Genomic DNA, 25,104 nt, shown 5'->3' with positions numbered 1-25,104 from the left:
CACCACTGGGTTTTTTTTATTGTTTGCTTAACAAACGTAAAAAGCAAAATATGGGGGGAAAAAAAAGTTTCTGTTATACAATGTTGCAAATAAGTAATTTTTCTTCTTCGTTAATGTGTCCTGAAGAGGCTGCACTGATGGGCACTGGTGAGGCTGCACTAATGGGCGGCTATGGTGTGGTATTTATGTGGTTAAAGAAAGTCAAATGCAGATCAGAAGGAGGTCATTTGCAGGTCAAATGCACTTGTCAAGGACTCCTGAATGACCTCAGAAGCTTCTCAAAATTATGTCTAATGGATGTCATCAACACTAGAGCAAAGCCCATCCCTGCCGAACTTGAAATGTTAATCCCTGCTGAGATCCCAGTCTTTGGTGGGGTGTACAAAACAGGAGCATGATTCTTTGATTGCTCATTCCCCAGGCCTCTGCTGGAGGACAGGAGTTACATCCACACCAAGTTTTGATTTTAAGGGCACAGGAAACAGTTAACAATAAAGATTTAATGAACTGTGGACCATGCAGAAAATTTCACCTAGTGTTAAAATTGCAAAACACCTTATAAATGCACAAAACTTTTCCCTTGATTAACTTCATCATTTAATACACGTGAAACGTCAGAAGGTTAATAGAAGGAGGACACCAAAGACAAAAAAAAAAAAATGGTTTATTCGTATTAAAAAAGACAGAAAAATACAATCATAATTCCTGAGGTCATCAGATGGCGGTTTGAGAGAAATATAATTCTTTGATGTATACATCTTACATAGCATCTTGCTGCTTTTTCTTTGGTTTGCGTCCTGAAGCTTCTGAATCACTTTATAAAGTGATTAAACTTCTTGCCCCTATTTTTGTAGTTCATTCGTTTCAAAGGGGTGCTTGCATTGTTTTAAAGGTGTTACAGATATGTAAAGAAAGGCACTTGTGCAATGTATGAACTGTTTGCCTATCACTCCCTTTCTGGCCTTCCAGTGCTTCACATGCTGCTCACCCTGGTATGAAGACCTTTCAGCTCCTCCATAATTTGTGGTGGCAAGTCATCATTAACTTGCTCTGTCAAGTATTTTCCCACCTCTTGTACTTCCCTTTCCCAGAATCCTTTAGGGAGTGAAAACAGCTCATTTGTGTCAACTCCACCTATCCCTTGTAAATTCAATGCACCTTCAGCAGGGAGATAGCCAATAGGAGTTTGCCGTGCACTCTCTTCTCCCTCTACTCTACGGAAGATCCAGTCTAACACACGTGCATTTTCACCAAAACCTGGCCATAAGAACTGTCCATTTTCATCCTTTCGGAACCAGTTGACATGGAAGATTTTGGGGAGACGAAGACCTTCCCTCTTTTGTAGGCTCAGCCAATGAGAGAGGTAGTGGCCAAAATTATATCCGAAGAAGGGACGCATTGCAAATGGATCATGCATTATCACTTTGCCTGAATGAATATAAAAATACAAATTTAAAAGAATTTGGATATTTATACATCAAAAGGGATGTTGTGTCTGTAGAAGAGTCATCTTTTGACTTACCTTTGTGCTCTGCAGCCGCTGTTGCTTCAGATCTCATAGCAGCCCCAACAAACACACCATGATTCCAGTTGAAGCTTTCATATACTAGCGGCACACCTAAAAAATATTCCAATACCCAACTTAACATACATAGTAAAGGTCTTTGGACAAACATACACAGCTTGTTTGTTGGAAATTATGCAATTAGAGTACAAGGATAGTAACCAGCACACTTGTGCATTAAAGGTGCTCATTATTGATCTAATGTATCCACTTCCGGACCAGCGATGTACTGGTACGTTGCTGGACTTCGGGGGGTTATACTGGAATGATGCTTGTAGCTGCAGGCATCACCCTGGTACCATTTTTTTTTAGAACTGACAGCCATCTCTCTTGTAAAAGTAATCTTAGCAGCTAACAAGCAGCGGGAGGGAACTCCTGTCGCCTTCCGTGGCTTGCCCGGGCTCTCCTGTCCCACCGGGGGACCCGAGCGACCAGCTGTTCAGAAACCCGAACAAAGCTTGGACAACTTTGATCAGCTCTCCCCTATGGTAACATGGAAACGATGACCTAACATCACTTCTGGTTTACCCGGATGTCAATGGCGCCATTTTTAAAAACAATCAAAAGCATTTGAAAATACTGATCTTGGTGTTTTGAATGCTTTTAAGGGTAGAGGAGGGATTATAACCCAAATCTCTCTATAAAGAGTATCTGTCACATGCCTATTAGGATGTTTGCATTCTTTGTGAAAGAAATAAAAGTCCCCTTTTTACATTTTAAAAGAACAGTGTAAAAAAAATAAATAAAGTGCCCCTGTCCTCCTGTGCTCGTGCGCAGGCGAACATGTGCATCAGTCCTGCACGCACGCAAAAAGCGATAGTCCCAAACATGTGAGCTATCACCGCGGACGTCAGATCATGGGCAGTAACTCTAGCACTAGACCTCCTCTGTAAATCTAAAGTGATTACCTGTAAAGTCTTTTAAAGCGTTGCCTATGGATAGTAAAATTTATGTTATTTGTGGCTGTGGCACGGGCTCAAGCAATTTAAAAGAGTGAAGTTTTTGGTATCTAGTAACTCGGTGTAATACCTAGGTTCTCTTTTTTAAAAAGAATATCTAATGTTTGGGGATTCTAAGTAACTTTCTAGCAAAAAATACTGAATGTTAAATGTAAACAAAAGTGTCAGAAAAGGCCTGGTCTGGAAGTGGATATTTATTAATAAATGTGTAAATGTCTTATGATGTATCTTTCCTTTTTTTCCAACAGACAGTGCCGGTTCACACAGTGGCAACCTGTCAGGCGACTTAGCCGCCTGACAAATCAGGCTCCGATCATTGCAATGCAACAGTTATAATAGGAGCATCTCAAGACACTCCGACTTAGAAAAAGGCTGCTGTACTACTTTGGGGCGACTTTGGAGCGGCTTGCATTGACTTCTATACAGAAGTCGTATTGCAAGCTGCGCTGAAGTCGTGCTGTACGGGGCAGCTTTAGAGTCAGATGACTTTGAAGCCGCCCCTGTGTGAACCGGCACTTCAGGGAACAGTCCCTCTGACCCTTAACATAAATGTTGTTTGTGCTGGACAAGCACATTAAAGAGTGAAAGGCTATGATATATTCATAAAAAGTATAGTAGACACTCAAAGGACTTCCATAGAGAAAAACCAAGGAAAAAAAGGAACGCTTTATTGCATTGACATTTTGGCAAGTCACAGTCCTATTTATCAAAGTAACAGACATATATTACATAGTAGTACGTAATTAGCCCTTTAAGGACCACCCCCCACCAGAACAACCACCCTAAACATCCTTTGTGCTACAAAATATGCAAAATTAAACAATAACTAGCATTCATAGGCAGTGTCAAAAACAATTGCCCCGCTAGGGAGACTACAAACAGCCAGCCTACAGTAGAAACACTGGCAGCCGGAAGCACAACCAGCCAGGACAATGCCTTAGCAACCCCCGATGGTGGAGAGGACATCATGAACTGGGGACCAACAGGTTTCAGACTGAGTGCTAATACTGCCTCTGTACACCTTATACTGTACATATGTATATATATTTAAAATCACGTACCTTCAGGCCGTCTCCCACCAAAAATAATAGCATCTATAGGAACACCCTCTGGAGACTCCCAATTCTCATCCATAATGGGGCACTGAGCAGCAGGTGCACAGAAGCGTGAGTTTGGATGTGCACTGGGTTCTTTGTCTCCTGTAGATATAAAAAATCTCATTACAACTTGAGATCTAAAAACTATGCAGATTAGTAAAAAAAAAAAAAAAAAAAAGGAAAGAGAAGAAGGAAGAAGAAGGAGGAGGACATCTGACCTTTCTTCCATGGCTTTCCCAACCAGGATGTAACTGTGACCCCGGGAGGTATTTCTTGATCCAGTCCTTCCCAATAGACCCCACCGTCACTGGTCTCTCCCACATTGGTGAAGATAGTGTTTTTTTCTACTGTTTTAAGGGCATTGGGGTTGGTTTTTACAGAGGTGCCAGGAGCCACTCCAAAAAATCCATTTTCTGGATTAATAGCACGGAGACGTCCTGTAAAAAGACAAAACATTTATACTTGAGTGTAATAATTTTTTTTTTACCTTCTACAATATAACAAAAAGCACTTTTTTTGTAGAGGGTTAAAGGGTTAGAAATGAATCTCAGTCATTTTTCATTATTGTCTGTGGCACTCATGGAAAGATTCCTGTCCCAGTGACAGGAGTTAAAAGGAAAATCTTTCTAAATTGGACAAAGAGAAAAAAAAAAAAAAGATCTGACTGAGCCCCAGGACCCACATTCTCCAAAATCATAGGCGTGTGAAGGGGGTGTGCCAGGTGTGCCAATTCTCCCCATCGCCTGGGCTTCACCCTTTCTTTCGCTCCCAGAATCGAGAGTGGGGGAAGAAGCTAGTAAACATTGTAATTTACCAGACCCTTCTTTTCTAAATGAACACACTCACTCACTGTGTTCATGCATAACTGAAGCATAGTAAACTGTGTTTACTATGCTTTGGTTTGTAAATGAACAGGAAGCCGCTCAGCACAGAGCACTATCCTGTTCATTCACTGTCCAGTGCAGCTATGGCTGCAGAGAAAGGCATGTGTGTTTGAGCTTTGGGGTGCACACCCTAATGCAATAGGCTGCGCACACCTATGTCCAAAATTAAAAAGTTTAGGTTGACAATCTCCTTTCACTAACGAGAAACAGCAGCTGGCAGACATTCCTGGTACAGGTGCCAACAAATGAATTAAAACTTTTTCAGACTGCGCCCACTTAAACATGGGCACACCAACGATAGGGACTAATGCAATAGGAACCTTGCCGTTTTTAAGTATGAACAGCTACAATTATATTTTAGTTACAGATTCCAAAACCGACTAAAGTTCTATAATCCCATAAACTGCTAATGCTATCCCAATCATGAAGTAAGAGGAAATACCCAATTAATCTAAATTTAGGCTGTTTATAATTTATAGTTTTTCATAATCACTTACGGCCCTATTGAGCAGGGCTTTAAGACTGTTGGGGGATGGATTGAAGCATGTTGGCATCCTGTGTATCTTGTAGCCTCCCTGGCGGGTTTCGCGAGTGTGGCTCGGGGTTAAATTTCAGCACCATTAGCGGTAACCCCGAGCCACACTCGGGATTACATCTCAGGATCCTGGTGCGGTGTACTTACCTTGTCCCCAGGATCCTGCGATGTCCCCCCCTCTGTGTCCACGGGCTCTGTCCTCCTCCCAAAGCCTCTCTGTGCCAGGCTCCGTTCCCTGCGAGCGCCGTGACGCATGGGGCGGAGCCTGGCGGCGAATTCAAAAAAATGAAAAATCATAACACATACAGTACTGCAATCTTACAGATTACAGTACTGTATTAAATCATTTCACATCCCTTTTGTCCCCAGTGCTTTGTCCAATGCCCTGCATGCAGTTTTATATTATATATACTGTTCTTTCTGCCTGGAAACTGGAGATTGTCCATAGCAACCAAAAAGTGTCCCTTTACGTCAAAAGTGGCTTTAAACCAGCTAGAAAACAGCGATAATACATTAGAACACTTGCAGAATTGAGCGATAGTGAATCGTGGGGAAATATATTTTATTATTATTATTTTTTTAATTATTTATATTTATTATATTATAATTTCTGATTTTGTGTTTCAAACTTCATCATACCCGGGATATCTACTAGACTCTTGTTTGGACAAATTTAAGAGTGTTATTGCTAAGAATTACAGGCCTACAATATAAAACGCCAAATTTCTATGCAAAATAATTGTACTGCTTTGAGACGCAAAAATCTGAAATAATCATACCGCCAGGGAGGTTAAACAGGGATGATTAAATCAGAAAAATCTGCAATTTGCATATTTCTTATTTCCATGAATATCTACATACATGAAGATCTGTCAGATCTATGGGGAAAAAAATAATTGCACAAATTAGGATCCAGCAACTGTGAGTCATGAACTGTATAATTCTTCCCAGACTGAGCAAATCTTCATGCCTATATTTAGGTAAAAAAAAATAGCAATTTGCCTGATTTGAAAATTGATTTTCTCATCTATACCTTTCTGCAAACAGTGCAGACAGACTGAAATGGGGGGTAGACCACGGTGTGAATGTGGCTATGCATTATCAGGAAGGCCATATAAAAGCAGATCTTGCAGAACCAACTAATAAACAGTGAGGAAGAGAATTATTGCCAATATCACGCAGCAGATGGTCAGCATACAAGGAAGAATGAAGGAGGGAAGTGGCGTAATCTCATAGCATGGAGTGGGTAGTACTAGGTTTTCTACACCAGAAACAAATAAAGATAATGTTTTTACATTGCTCATTGGATCTACAGTATGCTGTGCTATGATAACGCATGTGCTACAACACACTTCATTATACGTCAAGCTGTGCTACGTTGGCTGCAGTATTTTTTTTTTATTCACCGCAGCACACTGCATCCTTCTTTTGTGTATTGCAGTGCGCTGTATCACACGTAGGTGTGTTATGTATGTGAATTGCGGTGCCATTCAAAATGACTGGCAACGTGCACACACATGTTGCAGTAGCAGGCAGGAGCGCACATCCTATTGCAGTATACTACTAGGTGTGAACAGGCCCATACTGTACAGAGCTGAGGACACACACACATATATATATATATATATATATATATATATATATATATATATATATATATATATATATATATATATATATATATATATATACACACATACACACACACACACACACACACACACACACACACACACACACACACACACACACATACATACATATATATATTTTTTTTAATGCAGTGTTTTGGTATGAAACAAAATTGTACAGATGTTTGCAGGCTGCCTATACTTCTTTCTGAAAATACTATTTCCCTGACTGTCTCTGGCCTTAGTACTTTCTGAGCTGAACAAAAATGCAGATTATAAAGTTTGAGTGAAGTCAGAACTTCTGATCTACATGCTTTCTTTGCTTTCTTTCCAGGTCTGTACTTCAGAAACTGTTAAAGCCACTGTTTCAAGGTGACAGTCAGACATCTGGCATTTTCAGCATGGTCAGCAATGGCCGCCCCTATGTTTTTCCAATACCGTTTTCTTCAATGGCCTCCTTTTAGTAATCTGACCATCTCTGGATTAAGTACTTTCATAAAAAAAAGTATACAGCAAATAGAGTAAACATGTAGTCCTTATTTTTCATACAGTATTTGCATACCTGTTCTAGGGCAGAGACTCACAAAGTATTCAAGCCCTGAAACCAGCCATTTATAGAAAGGTTAGTAATAGCTGCCTACATATTTTTTATAAACAAATGTCCTCTAATATCCATTCTCTCTTCTGTTTTCAGGTTTGGGAATGTGGATGAAAGTGTGTTAGGAGACTGGGTTTCTGGATACCTTTGAAGACTGGGGCAATGAATGAATATGAGATGCACTGTACAGGAGGGTGCATTCCCTATGCGTATATATGAATTACACATTTTCACTTCTGTAAGGAGTTTAACTTTAATGTAACAAGGAAAATGCATCCATCATCACTGATTTTGCCCTTGCTATTTTAAGCTTACTGCATAGTTCACTGCGTTTCCTGTTGGCAGCCCAACCACAAAAAGGAATTGTACCACGCACCTTCACTGTCGAATTTCATCCAGGCAATGTCATCCCCCACACACTGTACTTTCCAGCCAGGCAGCGATGGCCTCATCATGGCCAGATTTGTTTTTCCACATGCACTTGGGAAAGCAGCTGCGATGTATCGCTTACGTCCAGCAGGGTTTGTGATCCCCAAAATCTAACATGGGAAAAAAACCCCATAACAGAAGAATGTATAGTAACATGAAAAGGCTCAGGAAACAGAAGACAGAGGGTCTAGTGCAGGAGAGAGTGTACAGTGTGCTATAAACTCCTCTCTCACCAGCATATGCTCCGCCAACCAGCCCTCATCCTTTGCGATTCGGGAGGCAATACGCAGAGCGAAGCATTTTTTTCCCAACAGAGAATTTCCTCCATATCCACTGCCGAAGGACACAATTTCACGATTATCAGGGACATGGGCAATTAGTGTATTTTCAGGGTTGCAGGGCCAGGAATTCACAAGAGGGGCTGTTAAAAAAAATAAAGAGACACCATTTATAAACATATATATTTATATGATGCACAATGATCAAAGGATAACAAAGATTTTATCCTACCTTTCAGAGGAAGCGGCTGTCCCACAGAGTGCAAACATCTCACAAATTCACCATCTCCCAGTGCGTCCAACACTGGTTTGCCCATCCGAGTCATGATGCGCATGCTGGCGACTACATAGGGAGAATCTGTGAGCTGTACCCCATACTTAGCCAGTGGGGAACCAACTGGGCCCATACTGAATGGTAGTACATACATTGTGCGACCTATGAAAAACAAATCAAATACCTGAATAAGACCAGAGACAATCAGATGAGAGAGGCTATATAAGAAATAAGAGTGGAGAATATATGCAGAAAAAATGACACAAAGCTGGCTATAAAAGTATAGTTTCCTTTCCTTCAACCCACAGATATCTTCATCCATGCTTTTAATAAACCCCAAAAAATGATACAAACCTTTCATGCAGCCAGGGAAACGTTCACCCTTTGCTCGATCAAAGTCTTGAGGGGACATCCAGTTTCCCAGCTGTCCTTTTGCACCTTCCAGTGGAATTGGTACAGTGTCTCTTTGCTTGTCAGTCACTATAACAGTCTTACTCTCCACTCGGGCTACATCTTTTGGGTCAGTTCTTGCCAGCCAGCTAACAAGAAAAAAGATAAAACCATAAAAGTTTAATTTGTTGCCTAAATAGAAAGTCAGCCAAAGCTGACATTTATTTAACAAAAACGAGCAATATCAACAAGGACGCACGGACATATTGAAAAAGAATATGGACTAATAAAATAAACAATCATGAAAATATGCCCAAGAAAACTGGCTGAAATTAGTACCAAAACTTTGTGATAGGACTCAATAGAAAACCACTAAAGGCCCCCTTCCTCTTTAAACTCCACATCGATGTGCCCTATCTAATACAAATTAATTTCATTGCAATCATGTAGAGTTTCCTAAATTCTATATCCAAGAATGTATTTGAAAAAAATGTTCCTGCATAAATAATTGTGTAGCCCAGGGATGCTCAACACTTGTCCTGTGGGCCTCATGTGGCCTGCGGAGCCCTCTGATGTGGCCTGCAATCTCAAACCAGGGAAGCGCATGCCCATTCTCTAGCATAGCAGGTTGGCAAGCCCAGATCACGATCAACGGGTTGCGGGAAGAAGCAGGAGCTGCATAAGCCGATACTGCCTCTGCAGCGCCAGCACCTGTCCCAGGCAGAGTGATACCAAGTACACTTCGCCTGGGACCTTTCTAGCAGCCAGGAGAGAGATGCCAGCAGAAGAGGAAAAGGTCAGTGTATTAAACATCACATGCACTGCACTTTTGCAATGGGCATATTAGCATTTATAAAGAAGGGTTTTTAGGCTGCTTTCACACTGATCCGCAGGTGCAGCTCAGAGCACCTGTGGCTTTCATGGGGGTTAGCTACACTGAGCCATATACTTCTATTATATCCTGAATGCAGGAGTTTTGGTGTGTTTTCAGAAAGTGTACCACACCCCCAAGATGTAATAGAAGTCTACCACTTAGTGAAGCTAACCCGCAAGAAAAAACGCGTAAAATGCGGCACATCAGTGTGAAAGCAGCCTTTTTGGGGGCTCAGGACAGTATGGGCTCATTTACATTTGCAGTTTGGGGGATGGTAAAATCCCATAGTTCATTGTGGCCCATGACCGGTTACCAAATCATTTAAGTGGCCCTAGCTCTTCAAAAAGTTGAGCACCCCTGGGGTAGCCAAACAGCTCCAGGCCCCATGACAGTGGCAAGGTCTGCTATGGCTATAGTTACACTCTTGGCTATAATGTATACAGTATGGAAATGGCACCTTACCAGTTAGAGTACTTGCTTAGTTTCTTTAGCATTCCCTCTTGCTGTAATAAGGTCAGAAGGGTGTCATTTTCAGACGGTGACCCATCACATACGTGGATGTTTTGGGGATTACACAATTCAGCTCCTCTTATCACAAATTCTCGGACACCTGGAGGGAGACGCTCCATCTGCGCGTTGAGCGTCTGCACAGCATGTGCCCTGCGGCATCTTACCCGCTGTGCCTCCACCCATGCTTTAACTGTCCGGGAGCACGGCCTGTGCAAGGAAAAAAAAAACATAGTAATAATAGTGAGAGACTTCACTTGTGTTCATTCATTCTAGACATACAGTAAGCATGATAGAAACATCACCCTGATCTTTAAATTACCTTGAAAATGTGCATAACTAACACAGCATCAATTCTAAAGGCTAGGCAAAACAGGGAAGCACATTTTTCAGTAAGGAGAATATATGAAGAGAGACTGACATCCACTTATAAAATGTGACATAAAAGACAAACTTACATAAAATGGAAATGCACAAGATCATTCAAGATTACATTCAAGTGGAATGCGATTTACCACAAATGTAAAAACGGTTACTGTGCCATACAAACCTATAGCAAATCAGTAAGCAAATGCTTTTTATTTTTAAGTTAGGCAAATAAAATACAACCCCTATAAATGTATTAAAACAAAAATATTTATAGCATTTTTTTTCAGTTTTGATGGAAAATAAAATCAATAGATGACAGAATTAGTCAGCACTTGCAAAATACAAGTATTGCGTCCTGTGTATTGTGGTTTACAGTATACTACACTGGCAGCTTGGGGCATCACAGCCGGGTCCTAAGGGGTGACCAGGATATTCTAACTTTGGTCACCTTTGCATTTTTGTCCAAAAAGTGAACCATACCCTTAACATTTTTATCTATCCACTATATGCTACAACTGTATTATGTTCATAAAGTTGCCACAGTTTGGCCTAAATTATGTACAGTCCACCACAGAATAGGCACACACAGCTCACTAGAGGGTCAGTCGTAGGCAGGCAGAGTTGAATCTAATCAGCAGCAGTACGAATCTTCTTAGCACTGGTAGATTTTCTGTGTGTAAGCCTAGGTTCACATTGGAGCGATTTGTCATGCGATTTGAGAGATCAAATTGCATGACAAGTCGAAGCCTATTGGCGGCGATGGCACTGTTCCAATAGGTGCGACACCGATTTTGCGGCGCCACAACGATTTGCAAAAGTAGTTCCTGCACTACTTTTGCCGGTTTCATTTGGGAATTCAATAGACATCTGTGTATTAAGCCACACAAATGTCTATCAATTAGCACCTGAAATCATGATGACCTTGCTACTTTGAAATCGCGCTACTTCACTTGAAGTAGCATCAATGTGAACCAGGGCTTAAAGGCACAAAGAGGGTGCACCTGCATCACTAGTAGGTGTGTTCCAGGAACAGCGGGTCAGTAGGAGGTGGGCAGGGTTGAATCTGATTGTTAGCTGTACATTTTTTAAGTACTGTATTTTTTTTTTATATCAGGCTTTCTGTGTGTGAAAGAGGGTGTCCCAGCATCACCAGCAGATGTGTTCCAGGATCATCAAAGGTTGTGGGGTTGGCCATTGCTGAAAAGCAGTGTCTAAACCATCTACTCAGCATATAGAGTATACTCTTTGTATTCATGTCATTGTTAATGTTTAAATTTTTACTGTTATTATTATACAGGATTTATATAGCACCAACAGTTTGCGCCGTGCTTTACAATGTAAAGGGAGACACTGTACCAACAGTACGATTCAAAACAAGAGGGTTAGAGGAGCCCTGCTCCTGCGAGCTTACAATCTGTTGTGTACCTTTACACACCTCTTGTACTGTCACAAAAGAGACACTGGGGAGATTTACAAAAACTGGTGTACACAGAATATGGTGCAGCCCTTCATGGAAACCAATCGTTTTCCAGATTTGAGCCTGGTTCACACTGGAGCGTGTTAGAAATCGTGCGAGTTCGGCTGAATTTCAACTTGACAATGCAGTCCGACTTTGGGGGTGATTTGACAGACATCTGGCTGGGTTCCTGCACAGATGTTTATACAAATCGCCCCCCCCAAGTCGCCAAAAGTAGTACAGGAACTGCTTTTGGGAATCGGTGTGGCGCCACAGCGATTCGGACGGTGCCATTGCTGGCAATAGACGCCAATTTGGCATGCGATTTGACATGTCAAATCGCATCAATGTGAACCTTCGCTGACTGTCAAAGTTTAATTGAACAAGCTGAAGTTAGAAGCCGATTGGTTACTATCCACAGCTGCACCAGTTTTAATAAATCTCCCTCACAGTCACTCTGCCCAACCAGGGAAAGTTGACAATTTCTGTGTAAAAACGCTCTCCCCCCCCAAATCAGTGAAGTCATTTTCTCTGGTGATCCCCAGCCAATCCTTCTTCTACCACAGCCACTGCCAATATACTTGATGCCCAGAAATTAGAGAGAGCAGTTATGTCACCCTCTCCATCATGTGCCAGTTCTTAGTTTAGTGACTAGGCCCAAGCACAACATCACCGGTGGATGTCACATGGTCCCCCATATCAGATTTTGTTATTGCTGGCTAAGAGTGGTCGGAAATTTTGGAGAGGTAACAGTGGGTTGGATGAGGGGGGTCTTTACACAGACGCTGTCACAAGGATATTTACAACACTTCTTATAGCTCAAATAAAGACTATTTGGTGTATATTTTGCTGCTAAAATCCTATTTTATAAATGTGTCCCCAAATTTACTTGAATTGGTACCACTCATGATATATCTATACCAAATACACAAATCTGTATCTGTTCTAGGAATTCTATGAATGTGCTAGGCATAAAAAAAAAAAAAAAAGAAATCGCTTGCAAACAGCAGAGGGCCTCACCAGCTGTTTTTATCTTCAGAAAACTAGCAACTGTTCATTTGTAATATAGAGCAAAGGTCACAGCGCACAATACACATGTGTTTGTGAACTACTAATGCTACAGCAAACATTGCAAGCCTGCTATGATTGCAGAAGTTTACTCAATTTCAAATGTACTTTTAATCTGTGTTTCATGGAATTCCTTGGTAAAGATTCAGCAGGATTTTCACATGCCTTTTGAACAGGACTGCAGTTTTCATAATCAGATCATGCTGTAAATCTCTTTGAAGTGACTCTTTCGCAAATGTTTAACAGCTGTACCTGTAAAGAAGAGAAATACCTACCACTAATGCTGCCTGAACTGCTGAATTCCCCTAAATCGAAGAGAAATTGTCTGTTAAAGTTTTGCCAGGACCCGACACTTCCAGGAGTGTCAATATCCTGTGTCCTACAGCGCACCCAGTGGTTCTTCTTGCCGACCCCTAATTACTACTATTTCCTGTAGTGATTTACTATTGAGTGACATACTTTGCACTTCAGGATATAGGGGTGTGTGATTTTCTCCCCCTCATGATGCTGGGGCTTTAGGCCTTAGCACATGGAGGCAGGTCCTTAGTCTATGCAAGCTCTGAGCAGGCCAAATTGGAGCTTTCACGGGGCTTTTTTTGCTAGGGAAATAGGTCAGAGGTAAAATGTTGGGAAGTTAATCTCTCAGAATAAGGCAAAATCAACTCTTGCTGCGGGCAAGTCCCCAACAGCATCCTCTCTAAGTGGTCGCAGGCTTGCCTCCTCACATACAATGTAGGGTTAATAGCCTCGCATTGTGTGTGATGACGCTGAGGGTTAACCCACGAACCGGAGCTTGAGGACAGCGCTGGGGCCTGCTGAAGCCAAGATAAGTAAGTAATACATCTTTTACTTGAACACCTATGAACATTTAGCCCTTGCAGGCTTGCAGCTGGTTAGCAGGCTATCATGGTAATCTATCACTTTGCCCTGGATGAGCAAAGTTCAGTTTTAAGAATTGCAGATGGTGATGCACGGAACCTGGGACAATGGTGACCTGCTCATTTTAAGGCTGACATTCGGGGGCCATTTAAAGGACACATCTTTGCAATTATAGTGATTGATCAAGCAGCATACTGAAGTTGTGCATCCTCTCAAGCTGCAGCCTTTGTTTGCCGCCTGTGCAAGTCTGCGCACTGAGCACCTGCACATGTATGTGTAATCCTTAGGAGGCAACATGCATTTTGTGGTGGCTACAATGAGGCGTCACAATCACCCCACCAGTGAATGTAGCCACAGCAAAAAAGTGAAGTACAGGTAGTCAATGAAACAAATGGATCATGTGATAAATAGAAGATGTTGGCAACAAAAGGAATGAGCAAACACGTTTGCAAGTAGCTGGGGCTACTTGACAAAACATATGGGCGCTTTAATTTTTCAAGAGTTTTCAGGACCTAGGACGGTCCTATTAAGTGCAATATCACCAAACTGGGCAATAGTGGCTCACAATGGTTAGGCCACTATAAATAAAAAATCGTTTCCCCCCGTCAAGAGCACAGATGGACAAATCTCTCCTGCCGGTCTATTGTAATCTGACATCCAGTACTCGCGGTTTTCAATATACTGTGTGGATGCATCTAATGTGGGCTGCTGTTCGGCTGACAATTTCTCTCCTGGCTCCTTCGATCTTCAGGTCAAAGTAGGTCAGGTTGAAAGATTCCAACAGGGCCACCTAAGACTCGAATTCTGGCTGGTTCATCACAAAGCTAACTTATACACATGTCAACTTCAAGCACTTTTGATCCTCTAAGAATCGAACATACAGTCAAAACTGGTTGCCGTGAAACAAGCAATCAAGCACCCATGAGGCGGATTGATCACCTGAATTCAAAACGATCGTAATGGACTATAACAGACCCCTCTAATGGAGGTTATTGAAAAAGTTATTGAAAAAGTTGGTTGAACGTGATCAGAATTTCTGCTGGGTTCAATTAAAGCAATTTTGATTCCGTCTCCATGCAATTTAATTCGCTAATTTACACTAGTCTATCACCCAGGATTTCGATTCCATCTTAATTGAGACCAGAGAAAAGGTGTCATGTATAATATAGTCAGTTTTACTCTTAAAAAGAATTGCCTTGTGCCAGAAGATGTTCTTATTGCAATGTCATTTGGTCAAAGTGTAGCACTCTTCTGTGTCAGTATGCAAAAGGCTATTATGGCTGACTGGTGTATGCGTGATGTGTTCGTGTAACTTTTACCCGTTCATCTTGTTTTGCTTAGCTCTGTAATTACAGCCCAGCCTTAGTGACCTTTAACCCTGCATTTGATAAACAACACGTACAAAGAGCTAAGGTCATTGACAAGATATGCAGAAACTCAGGATAAACATGTATTAAGCATTTCCCTAGTTTAGACTGTACCCTATATTTGCCAAGGACTCATGTCTGAGTATGCACTGTGAATAAATAGGATCCCAGACAGATGGCTTTTCTATATAACAGAGTAAGCACGGCCTGTTCTATTCTGATAGTTTATCATACGTCTCGCCAGTGTGCAGACCCAACATTAAATCTGCAAGGGCAGCATTAGGCTACTTTCACACTAAGGCGCTTTACAGGCGCTACAGCGCTAAAAATAGCGCCTGTAAAGCGCCTCTCCTGTCTCTCCAGTGTGAAAGCCCGAGTGCTCTCACACTGGAGCAGTGCGCTTGCAGGACGGTAAAAAAGTCCTTTTGCAGCGCTGTAGGAGAGGTGTATACATCGCTCCTAAAGTGCCCCTGCCCATTGAAAACAATGAGGCAGCACCGCCAAACAGCCGCTGCAGCAGTGCTTTGCAGGCGGTTTTAACCCTTTTACGGCCGCTAGGGGGTTAAAACCGCCCCGCTAGCGGCCGAATAGCGCCGCTAAAACGGCGCTAAAAATAGCGCCGCTTTACCACTGACGCCCGCCCCAGTGTGAAAGTAGTCTCAGAAAGTAGCAGGCATACAACTGTAGGGTTGATTTCCGAAAACTGGAGAGTGCAAAATCTGGTGCAGCTGTGCATAGAAACCATTTGGCTTCTAACTTCAGCTTGCTAAATTAAAGGGGTTGTAAAACCCTCAAGGTTTTTCATCATAATGCATTTAACCACTTCAGCCCTGGAAGGATTTACCCCCTTCCTGACCAAGTCCTTTTTTTTGCGATACGGCACTGCGCTGCTTTAACTGACAATTGTGCGGTCGTGCGACGTTGTACCCAAACAAAATTAACGTCCTTTTTTTCCCACAAATAGAGCTTTTCTTTAGTGGTATTTGGTCACCTCTGCGGTTTTTATTTTTTACGCTATAAAACAAAAAAAGGGAGCGACAATTTTGAAAAAAAAAAAAAATAAATTTTAACTTTTTGCTATAATAAATATCCCCAAAAATATATAAAAAAATAATTTCTTCCACAGTTTAGGCCAATATGTATTCCTCGACATATTTTTGGTAAAAAAAAAAAAACAAAAAAACGCAATAAGCGTATACTGATTGGTTTGCGCAAAAGTTATCGCGTCTACAAAATAGGGGATAGATTTATGGCATTTTTATTATTAATTTTTTTTATTATTAATAATGACGGTAATCTGCATTTTTTATCGTGACTGCAACATTGCGGCGAACAGATCGGACACTTTTGACACTATTTTGGGACCATTGGCATTTATACACCGATCAGTGCTATAAAAATGCACTGATTACTTTGTAAATGTGACTTGTGGGGAAGGGGTGAAAAACACTAGGGGGCTATTAAGGGGTTAACTGTGTTCCCTCAGCATGTTCTAACTGTAGGGGGATGGGCTCACTAGAACATGACAGAGATCACTGCTCCCGATGACAGGGAGCTGTAGATCCCTGTCATGTTGCTAGGCAGAACAGGGAAATGCCTTCTTTACATAGGCATCTCCCCGTTTTGCCTCCCCGTGCCACGATCGTGGGCCGACATTGAGTCCGCGGCACCCATGCTCGCTAGCCGCGGATAATGCAGCAACGTACGGGTACGTTGTTTTGCGCACCCGTGCCCCTTTTCCGACGTATATCGGCGTGAGCTGGTCAGCAAGTGGTTAAGGTGAAAAACCTCCTGTGATACAGCTGCCCCACAGAGCCCCCCTTTTACTTACCTGAACCCAGTCTTTCCAACGACAGGGACGAGCACACCAGCTCCAGTCAGTGTCTCAGGTCCTGATTGGATAGATTTATAGCAGCGCAGCCATTGGCTCCTGCTGCTGTCAATCGAATCCAATGACGTGGGAGCCGGGGGGGGGGGCCCCGAGTCCTGCTGTCAGTGTCAATGGATACAGCAGCAGGACACAAGAGCGCGCCCGCATGAGTGCCCCGGCTCATCAACGGGGCACTCGAGAAGAGGAGGAGCCAGGAGCGGCCCCAGAAAAGGAGGATCGGGGTCACTCTGTGCAAAACCAAGTGCACAGAGGAGGTAAGTATGACGTTTTTTTTTTTTTTTAAACAAACCTTTACTTATCCTTTAAGCTTTGAATATAAAACCTGGACGCCGATTTGTTTGTATGCAGAGCTGCACCAGATTTTGTACTCTCCGGTTTTAGTAAATCAACCCCTCTGTGTCTGTACTATAGGAGGTATGGATCCACTGCCACTTCTAGTGCAAGACTGGAAATGCAAAGAATCTCTGGCATATTAAGCCCACAAATGTGTGCATGACCTTACGCTGCTAATCCTATCATAAAAATATTTTTTTTAGGTTATTACAGCGCTGACTCAGCAGGAATAAAATTTACAGTGAATGTATCTACTGCCTTTAAAAAAGGTCTTTTGGAAGCCATGACACAAGATTGGGACACTTGGCATTACTGAATGTCCCCCACACCCTGGAAAGGTACAGGTATATGACATCAAACAAATTTGACAGGCCTGAACAGCACGCAGTTTTCAAACCACGCTAGGCATTCACTTCAATAGCTCTCCTGGTGTGCCCTCCATTGGGGGTGATAATAGCCCAAAAGCTAGTTAGTAAAAATTCAGGATGCTCTTTGCATTTGGTACTCATGGGGCCATAGCCTTGAATCTCAGCAGCCCCCAGAGACATCCAGTGGCCCAAAGGTGCTCTTAGACATGGGGCATGATTTAGGATCTGCCAGTCCACGCCTTTCCACTTTACATTGTTATATGGATGACTGAAATAAGAGTTGCAGAAAAAGATTGCACAGTCTGTACGACCTGGCATTGGAATGTACAAGCTGGTGTGTCCATCCAAAATCACTATGCACAGAGCAGTCTGACAATATGGCAACACACTCTGTACAGCCTTCTCTAGCAGCCACAGGGGCTGTCTATTCTTTCAGGAGCAATGTGATGACACGCCGGCCTAAGGGGAAGCCATAGATGTTTTGCTGGAAGTTGTTGTCATTATTCACTGGTCATTATCAGGTCTGAGTGCACCTTTGATGCCATGTGCAGGGTTCTGTGCTGAATATTCACTGTGTGCAGAAGATCAATGGAGGATATACATTCACATCCTGCACCTGGGCATGTATACTGATGGCCATAGGCACTCCATGATTGAATTTCATCTGATTCCGGCTGAATCGGCCACAATACGTTCTTTGGGTGGCCCTGTCAGCACCAGCCAGCTCAACAAAACTCGATTTTTCAATCGGAGCTGGCCGAACAATGCCTGCATCCAATCAGGTACAGACACTGTTCAGGTACTCTGACAGTCATAATTGCTGGCTGTCAGAATACAATAGGTGCAGAGTCTTCAATTCACATTGGTTAGTGTAGATGGGGGAATTGAGTGATTTCTATCTTCAGGCATAGGGCTGAACAAGGGAAATCATAATGTGTGTGGCCAGCTTTAGAGAAAGCCAGAGACTGCAGACCTGAAGCTGGTTACTGTACATAATTGTCTTTTCCATTATGTTACCAGTTCTATGGAACAGGAGTTTGTTACAGGTATAGCTTATCTATTGCAGGTAATTATACACAGCAAATTACATGCAGAACTGTACATTCCACTGGTTGCAGAAAAAAAAAAAAAAATCACTAATTCCCCCCCCCCCCATCAACACAGTCAGTATTGATGTGGGAATGCCCCCAATGGAGCTATTGTGTTTTCATAGCGGGGGGGGGGGGGGGGGATGGGGCACGTGGGGAGCCATCCCTGGCGGGATAACACACAGTGGTTATTGCTAGCGGCTATAACCGCTGCTAATAATCACATGCAAAATCCGACATGCTGGTTGTACCCCAGTTGGTCAATCAATCAACTTAGATACAATCAGCCTACCCATACATGGTTTAAATCTTGGGCAGTGCCTGGGCCGGCCGAGATTCAAATTGTCTATAGCTAGCTTAGAGTGCCACTAAAAGTTCATGTTTTAAAAAAAAAATAACAAACATATCATACTTACCTCCACTGTGCAGCTCATTTTGAACCGGCTCTTGTGGGGTCCCTTGGCAGCTTTTGCGGCTCCTCCCCACATCAGATAATTCCTTGGCTCTCCTGGGGGGGTTACCTTGTGGGCGCACTCCTGAGTCCAGCATTCAGCGTCCATAGACACCGAATGCAGGACTCAGCCCCGCCCCCCGGCAGCCACGTCATTAGATTAGAAAGACAGCAGTGGGAGACAATGGCTACGCTGCTATCAATCTTTCCAATCAACAGCCGAGAACCCCCTAGCAGAGAGACAGAGGGACAAGTTCGAGGGTTCAGGTAAGTAAAGCGGGAGGGGGGGGGGGGGGCGGTCACTGACAGGTGTTTTTTTACCTTAATGCATAGGAACCCCTTTAAGGTCCCCATCTCACACACATAAACACACACATTATTATTATTATACAGGGATTTATATAGCGCTGACAGTTTACGCAGGGCTTTACAACATTAGGGCAGACAGTACAAGTACAATACAATTCAATACAGGAGGAATCAGAGGGCCCTGCTTGTTAGAGCTTACAATCTAGGAGATACTTACTAGGGAGTGTGGGAAGAAACCAGACTTCCTGGAGGAAACTAATGTAAGCACAGGAGAACATGCAACACCATGCAGACAGTGTCCTGGCCGAGACTTGAATCTTGGGCAGTCCCAGGACCGGCCGAGGTTCAAATATTCTATGGCTAGCTTAAGGTCCCTAATCCCACACACATACTGTACATAATAGGGAAGAAACCCGACTGCTTGTAGGAAACTCATGTAAGTACAGGGAGAACATGCAACACCATGCAGACAGTGTCCTGGCCGAAACTTGAATCTTGGGCAGTCCCTGGACCGGCACACACATAATAATAACCCACACATACATAATAATAGGGATTGTGGGAAGAAACCAGACTGCCTGGAGGAAACTAGCGTAAGTACAGGGAGAACATGCAACACCAAGCAGACAGTGTCCTGGTCGAGACTTGAATCTTGGGCGGTCCCTGGACCGGCTGAGATTCAAATAGTCTATGGCTAGCTTAAGGTCCCTAAGCCACACATACATAATAATAGGGAATGTGGGAAGAAACCAGACTGCCTGGAGGAAATTCATGTAAGTACAGGGAGAACATGCAACACCATGCAGGCAGTGTCCTGGCCGAGACTTGAATCATGGACCCCAGTGCTGCAAGGCAGAGATTCTAAACACTGTCCTAGTAGAGAACACAAGGCTCCACATATAGTACGCTTTGAAAACCCTTTCTGGCACCTTTTAATCTTGACAGTTATTATATTTTTTATTACAGGTACAGTATATACAGTAAGTTGAGTATATAGCGCAGACAATATACACAGCACTTTACATATATCGTACATACACATCAGTCTCTGCCCTCAAGGAGCTTACAGTGGTCCATAGCTCACATGCACAATAGAAATATATTTTCTTGGCTGATTATTTTAGAAGATATCTGAAAATAGAAAATGCTCAATTTAACTTGGACACCAGCAGAGCCATCATGACTGCAATCTGCCTTATTTGTGTGCAAGTATAGACCCTAATTGTATGCGGTGGTGTAAAGCAGACAATGTCAGAGTAGTATATACAGTATATATTATAAATGAAGGTCGTGTATAAATACTACATTGACTGTTGGTGAATTGCGCCTAGGCACTGAGCGTATAAAGTTCTAGCATGAGACAATTATTATACATAATTATACTCCTGCTTATGCTTTCTATGAAGTGGTGACATTCAGCAGAGACACGCACACAGCTAAGAAATGTCAGTTATTTTTTGTGTACTGTAGATGACAGTGACTTGCCCATATGAATAGGCAAAGCTGCCTTTCAGGAATGGTGCGGTCATAACTAACCATGACTGCTGCTGGAGTGCTCAGCTTCTAATCCAGCATGACTAGTTACCACCACATTCTGTACTAAATTACAGGAAACCTATAGCTGACTTTGTACAATTCCATTCTGGTTATCCCTAGACAAACACTATCTCTGCTCATCAGAATAGCTAGAGGTAGATCAAAAGTAAATCAGCGTAAGCTTTAGCTGGACATACACTGTAAGATGTCTGTCTATCGACTCCCCTTAGCTATGGATTCTGGTTTAGTCTAAATGAAGGAATATACCCTGCTGGCTACTGTATTCTGACAACCCGCATCTGAGGCTGTCAGAATACACTAACAGTGCCTGTAGCTGATTGGATGACAATTTGTCCCCCAGATCCTGCGACTTTCAGATTGTAGGATGTCAGGCAATTAGATTCTGTCTGGGTCTCCTACAACTTGAATTTCATCCAGTTCCTGATGACCAGCAACTCTTAAGCTGGCCATAGATGGTGCAATTTTCTTTCCTGCAACCATGGATTGCAGGAAAGAAAATCTCTCGATACCCCCATCGACACAGTCAGTGTTGATGGTGTAATCCCTCCCATGGAGCTCTTGTGTTCTCCCAGCAGGGGGGCACAGGAAGCCGTTCCAGCCTGGAAAACATACAGAAATTATTGCTAGTAGCTATAGCCACTGGCATAATCACATGGATCACGATGGATTGACTTAGCCTCGGTTCACACCAGAGGCGGCACGACTTTCAGGTCGCCTCACCGAGGCGACCTGCACACGACTGCCAGGGCGACTTGCAAGACGACTTCTGTATAGAAGTCTATGCAAGTCGCCCCCAAAGTAGTGCAGGAACCTTTCTTCTAAGTCGGAGCGACGCAAACGGTTCCATTGTACAGAACGGGAGGCGACTTGTCAGGCGGCTAGGTCGCCTGACAAGTCGCCCCCATGTGAACCGGCTCTGAGGTACATTCAGCCTGCCCATAGATGGTTCAAATCTCAGCTGGTTCCTACTGAACTGGTCAAGATTCAAACCATCTATGGCCAGCTGTAGATTGCATCCCCATATTAAAGGGGTTGTAAACCCTCATGATTTTTCACCTTAATGCATCCTATGCATTAAGGTGAAAAAACACCTGGCAGTCACCAGCCCCCCCGTTTTACTTACCTGAGCCCCTTCATCTCCTCGGCGGGGACACGCTGTCCCTCTCTCCATGGGGTCCCGGCTGTTGATTGGATAGATTGATAGCAGCGCAACCATTGGCTCCCGCTGCTGTCAATCAAATCCAATGACGCGGGTGCCGGGGGACGAGTCCGGCATTCGTGTCTGTGGACGCAAATGCTGGACTCGGGAACTCGCCCGCAAGGTAACCCCCCTGGGACATTGCTTCTCCTACGGGGTTATCTGATGCGATGAGGAGCCACGAGAGCCGCCAGAAGAGGATGATCTGGGCCACTCTATGCAAAACGATCTTCACAGTGGAGGCAAGTATTATATGTTTGTCATTTTTAAAAAATGATCCTTTACAATCACTTTAAAGTGGTTGTAAACCCATTACAACCACTTTAACCTACAGGTAAGCCTAGAGTAAGGCTTACCTGTAGGTGCAAGAAATATCTCCCAAACCTAAAAGTTTTAGGAGATATTTGCAGGAATAGCGGCACCGATGTCTACGGCGCATGCGCCGTAGCCATCGGGCACAGGCGCACTGAGCGCGCTGTTTCTAACGGCGATCATGCCGTTAGTGGCGGAACCAGCGCGCATACGCAGGAGTGATGTCATCGCGGCTCCGGCCAGTCACAGTGCCAGAGCCGCGATACCCTGAAGTCACTCCGGGATAGATGGCGGCGTCAGGGGAGGCAAACGAGGGCCGATGCGGGGGCTTCTATCTCAGGTAAGTAATTCATAATGAGCTAGTATGCTATGCATACTAGCTCATTATGCCTTTGCCTTGCAGGGTGTATTTTTTTTTTTTTTTTTTAAAGAGGCTTTACTTCCTCTTTAAATGTACGCTAAAGCTGGCCATACAATGATCAGAGTATTCTGACAGCTGCGTATACCGCTATCACCATACAATGTCACTTTGGGGGATACCTCATTGTTGTAGATAGAATGCGAAAGCTGGCCACACATGGATCGAAATTCAGCTGGTTCAGCAAGGACGACCAAATTTCGATCCTTCTGTGGGCACTGTGGTTGAACACAAGTCGATCTACTGACCAACTTCTTTCTTTTCAGTGCTGTCGGTATATTTCAACTTGATCAGCACTATAGGCAATAGGCTGCAGCGCTGATCCATGTATTGTGATGGCAGGGGAGTCTCCCCACTGTCAAAATACAATGACACAGCGGGGAGGATTCCCCCATCCACATTGAATCAGGTCAGTTTTTTACATTCAACCTACTGCACGAATGAAAAAAACAAACAGACTCACCCATGTATGGTCAGCTTTACAGACTCCTCCATCCACAGAAATTAGTTACAGGTACCCCCCCCCCCTTCCTTCCAAGACATTGTATTCTGATAGCGCCACCCGACACTGTCAGAATACACGAATCATCAGACACAGCCACAGATTGAGACAATGTTCCTTCCACAAAAGCCAATGAAATGATTGACTTCTGTTGAGCAGGGGCTGCCACACACTGAGCGAAATTTGTTCGGTCCCTCCTGAACCAGCCAAATTTCGATCGATGCGTGGCCAGCTTTAGAACTATACGTGATCACATGCAGTTAGATGGTAATGATTTTATACCACATATAAACCTATTGCCATCCACCGCTAACTTTATCTTGTGCGTCTAGAATCAGTGTTTCTCAACTCCAGTCCTCAAGGCGCCCCAACAGGTCATGTTTTCAGGCTTGCCATTATTTTGCAGAGGTGATTTGATCAGTTTCACTGCCTTAAGCTGGCCATACACTATACAATTTTCCTGTTCAACTTTCCTTTAGATTTACCAAAACCATATAATATGAGGTCAAACCTAAACCCTTTCAATTTGTATGCAATCAGACAGGCCCTTGCACTACATAGTTGAAGGTAAATCTAAAGGAAATTGAATCAGAAAATTGTATAGTGTATGGCCAGCCTTAGTAATGACCACAGCTGTTTCATCTGAGGGAAATCCTGAAAACATGACCTGTCGGGGTGCCTTGAGGACTGGAGTTGATAAACATTGGTCTAGATGCCCCCTTATTAACATAGACCTGAGGTGTGCCCTGGTCTGCTAGTTGATATGCCAAGAAAGGCTAAGTAATGGATGATTGTGCAGCACAGTGGTGTAGTGGGTAGCACTTTCGTCCTAGAAAGGTTCACTGGTTTGAATCCCAACCATGACACTACCTGCCTGGAGTTTGCATGTTCTCCCTGTGTCTGCGTGGGTTTCCTCCGGGTACTCCGGTTTCCTCCCACACTCCAAAGACACGCTGGTAGGTTTATTGGCTCCTGTCTAAATTGTCCCTAGTATGTATGAATGTGAGTTAGGGACCTTAGAATATAAGCTCCATGAGGGTAGGGTCTGATGTGAATGTACAATGTATATGTAAAGCGCTGCGTAAATTGACGGTGCTATATAAGTACCTGAAATAAATAAAAAAAAAAAAAATTACATGTACACCTATGACTGTATGAGACTGTCTGGATGGTGTACCCGTAGGCGTCATTGAGAACACAGCCCTGGTTATGTCTGACCTCATGATGTCCTGCATATATATGCATGTAATCGAAAAATAAGTTACAGTCATGAATGACATTATGTGAAGAATATCTTTGCTATGTGTAGGATTTAATGCATGCGTGTGCTGATCTCGCTCTGCCCATCCCATTCACTTACCCCACAGTGCGCACAGAGAAGGTTGGCATCTTAGCAGCAGATAGGAGACAGCAGTGGGTCACCCAGATCCTAGAAGATGAGGATAAAGGGGAGGTGTGGGGATACAGCCAACAGGGAGGGACTGGGGGTAGGGACACATTAAGAGGCAGGACAAGATG

General features: G+C 43.3%; 1 protein-coding gene across 1 annotated transcript; it reads right to left on the bottom strand.

Moving 5' to 3' along the window:
- Nucleotides 1-573: 573 nt before the first annotated feature.
- PCK2 (phosphoenolpyruvate carboxykinase 2, mitochondrial) lies at nucleotides 574-25,104 on the bottom strand. Its single transcript, XM_073632715.1, has 10 exons — nucleotides 24,947-25,104; nucleotides 9,976-10,230; nucleotides 8,604-8,788; nucleotides 8,208-8,411; nucleotides 7,931-8,118; nucleotides 7,645-7,807; nucleotides 3,839-4,057; nucleotides 3,585-3,722; nucleotides 1,523-1,618; nucleotides 574-1,428 (listed from the first exon to the last, which is right to left on the bottom strand). The coding sequence occupies exons 1-10, from the start codon at nucleotides 24,973-24,975 to the stop codon at nucleotides 974-976; spliced, it is 1,932 nt and encodes a 643-aa protein (XP_073488816.1). The 5' UTR covers nucleotides 24,976-25,104; the 3' UTR covers nucleotides 574-973.

Source organism: Aquarana catesbeiana, linkage group LG01 (assembly GCF_042186555.1).
Source record: "Aquarana catesbeiana isolate 2022-GZ linkage group LG01, ASM4218655v1, whole genome shotgun sequence".
Taxonomy (NCBI): domain Eukaryota; kingdom Metazoa; phylum Chordata; class Amphibia; order Anura; family Ranidae; genus Aquarana; species Aquarana catesbeiana.
This window is presented reverse-complemented; position numbering and strand designations above follow the sequence as displayed.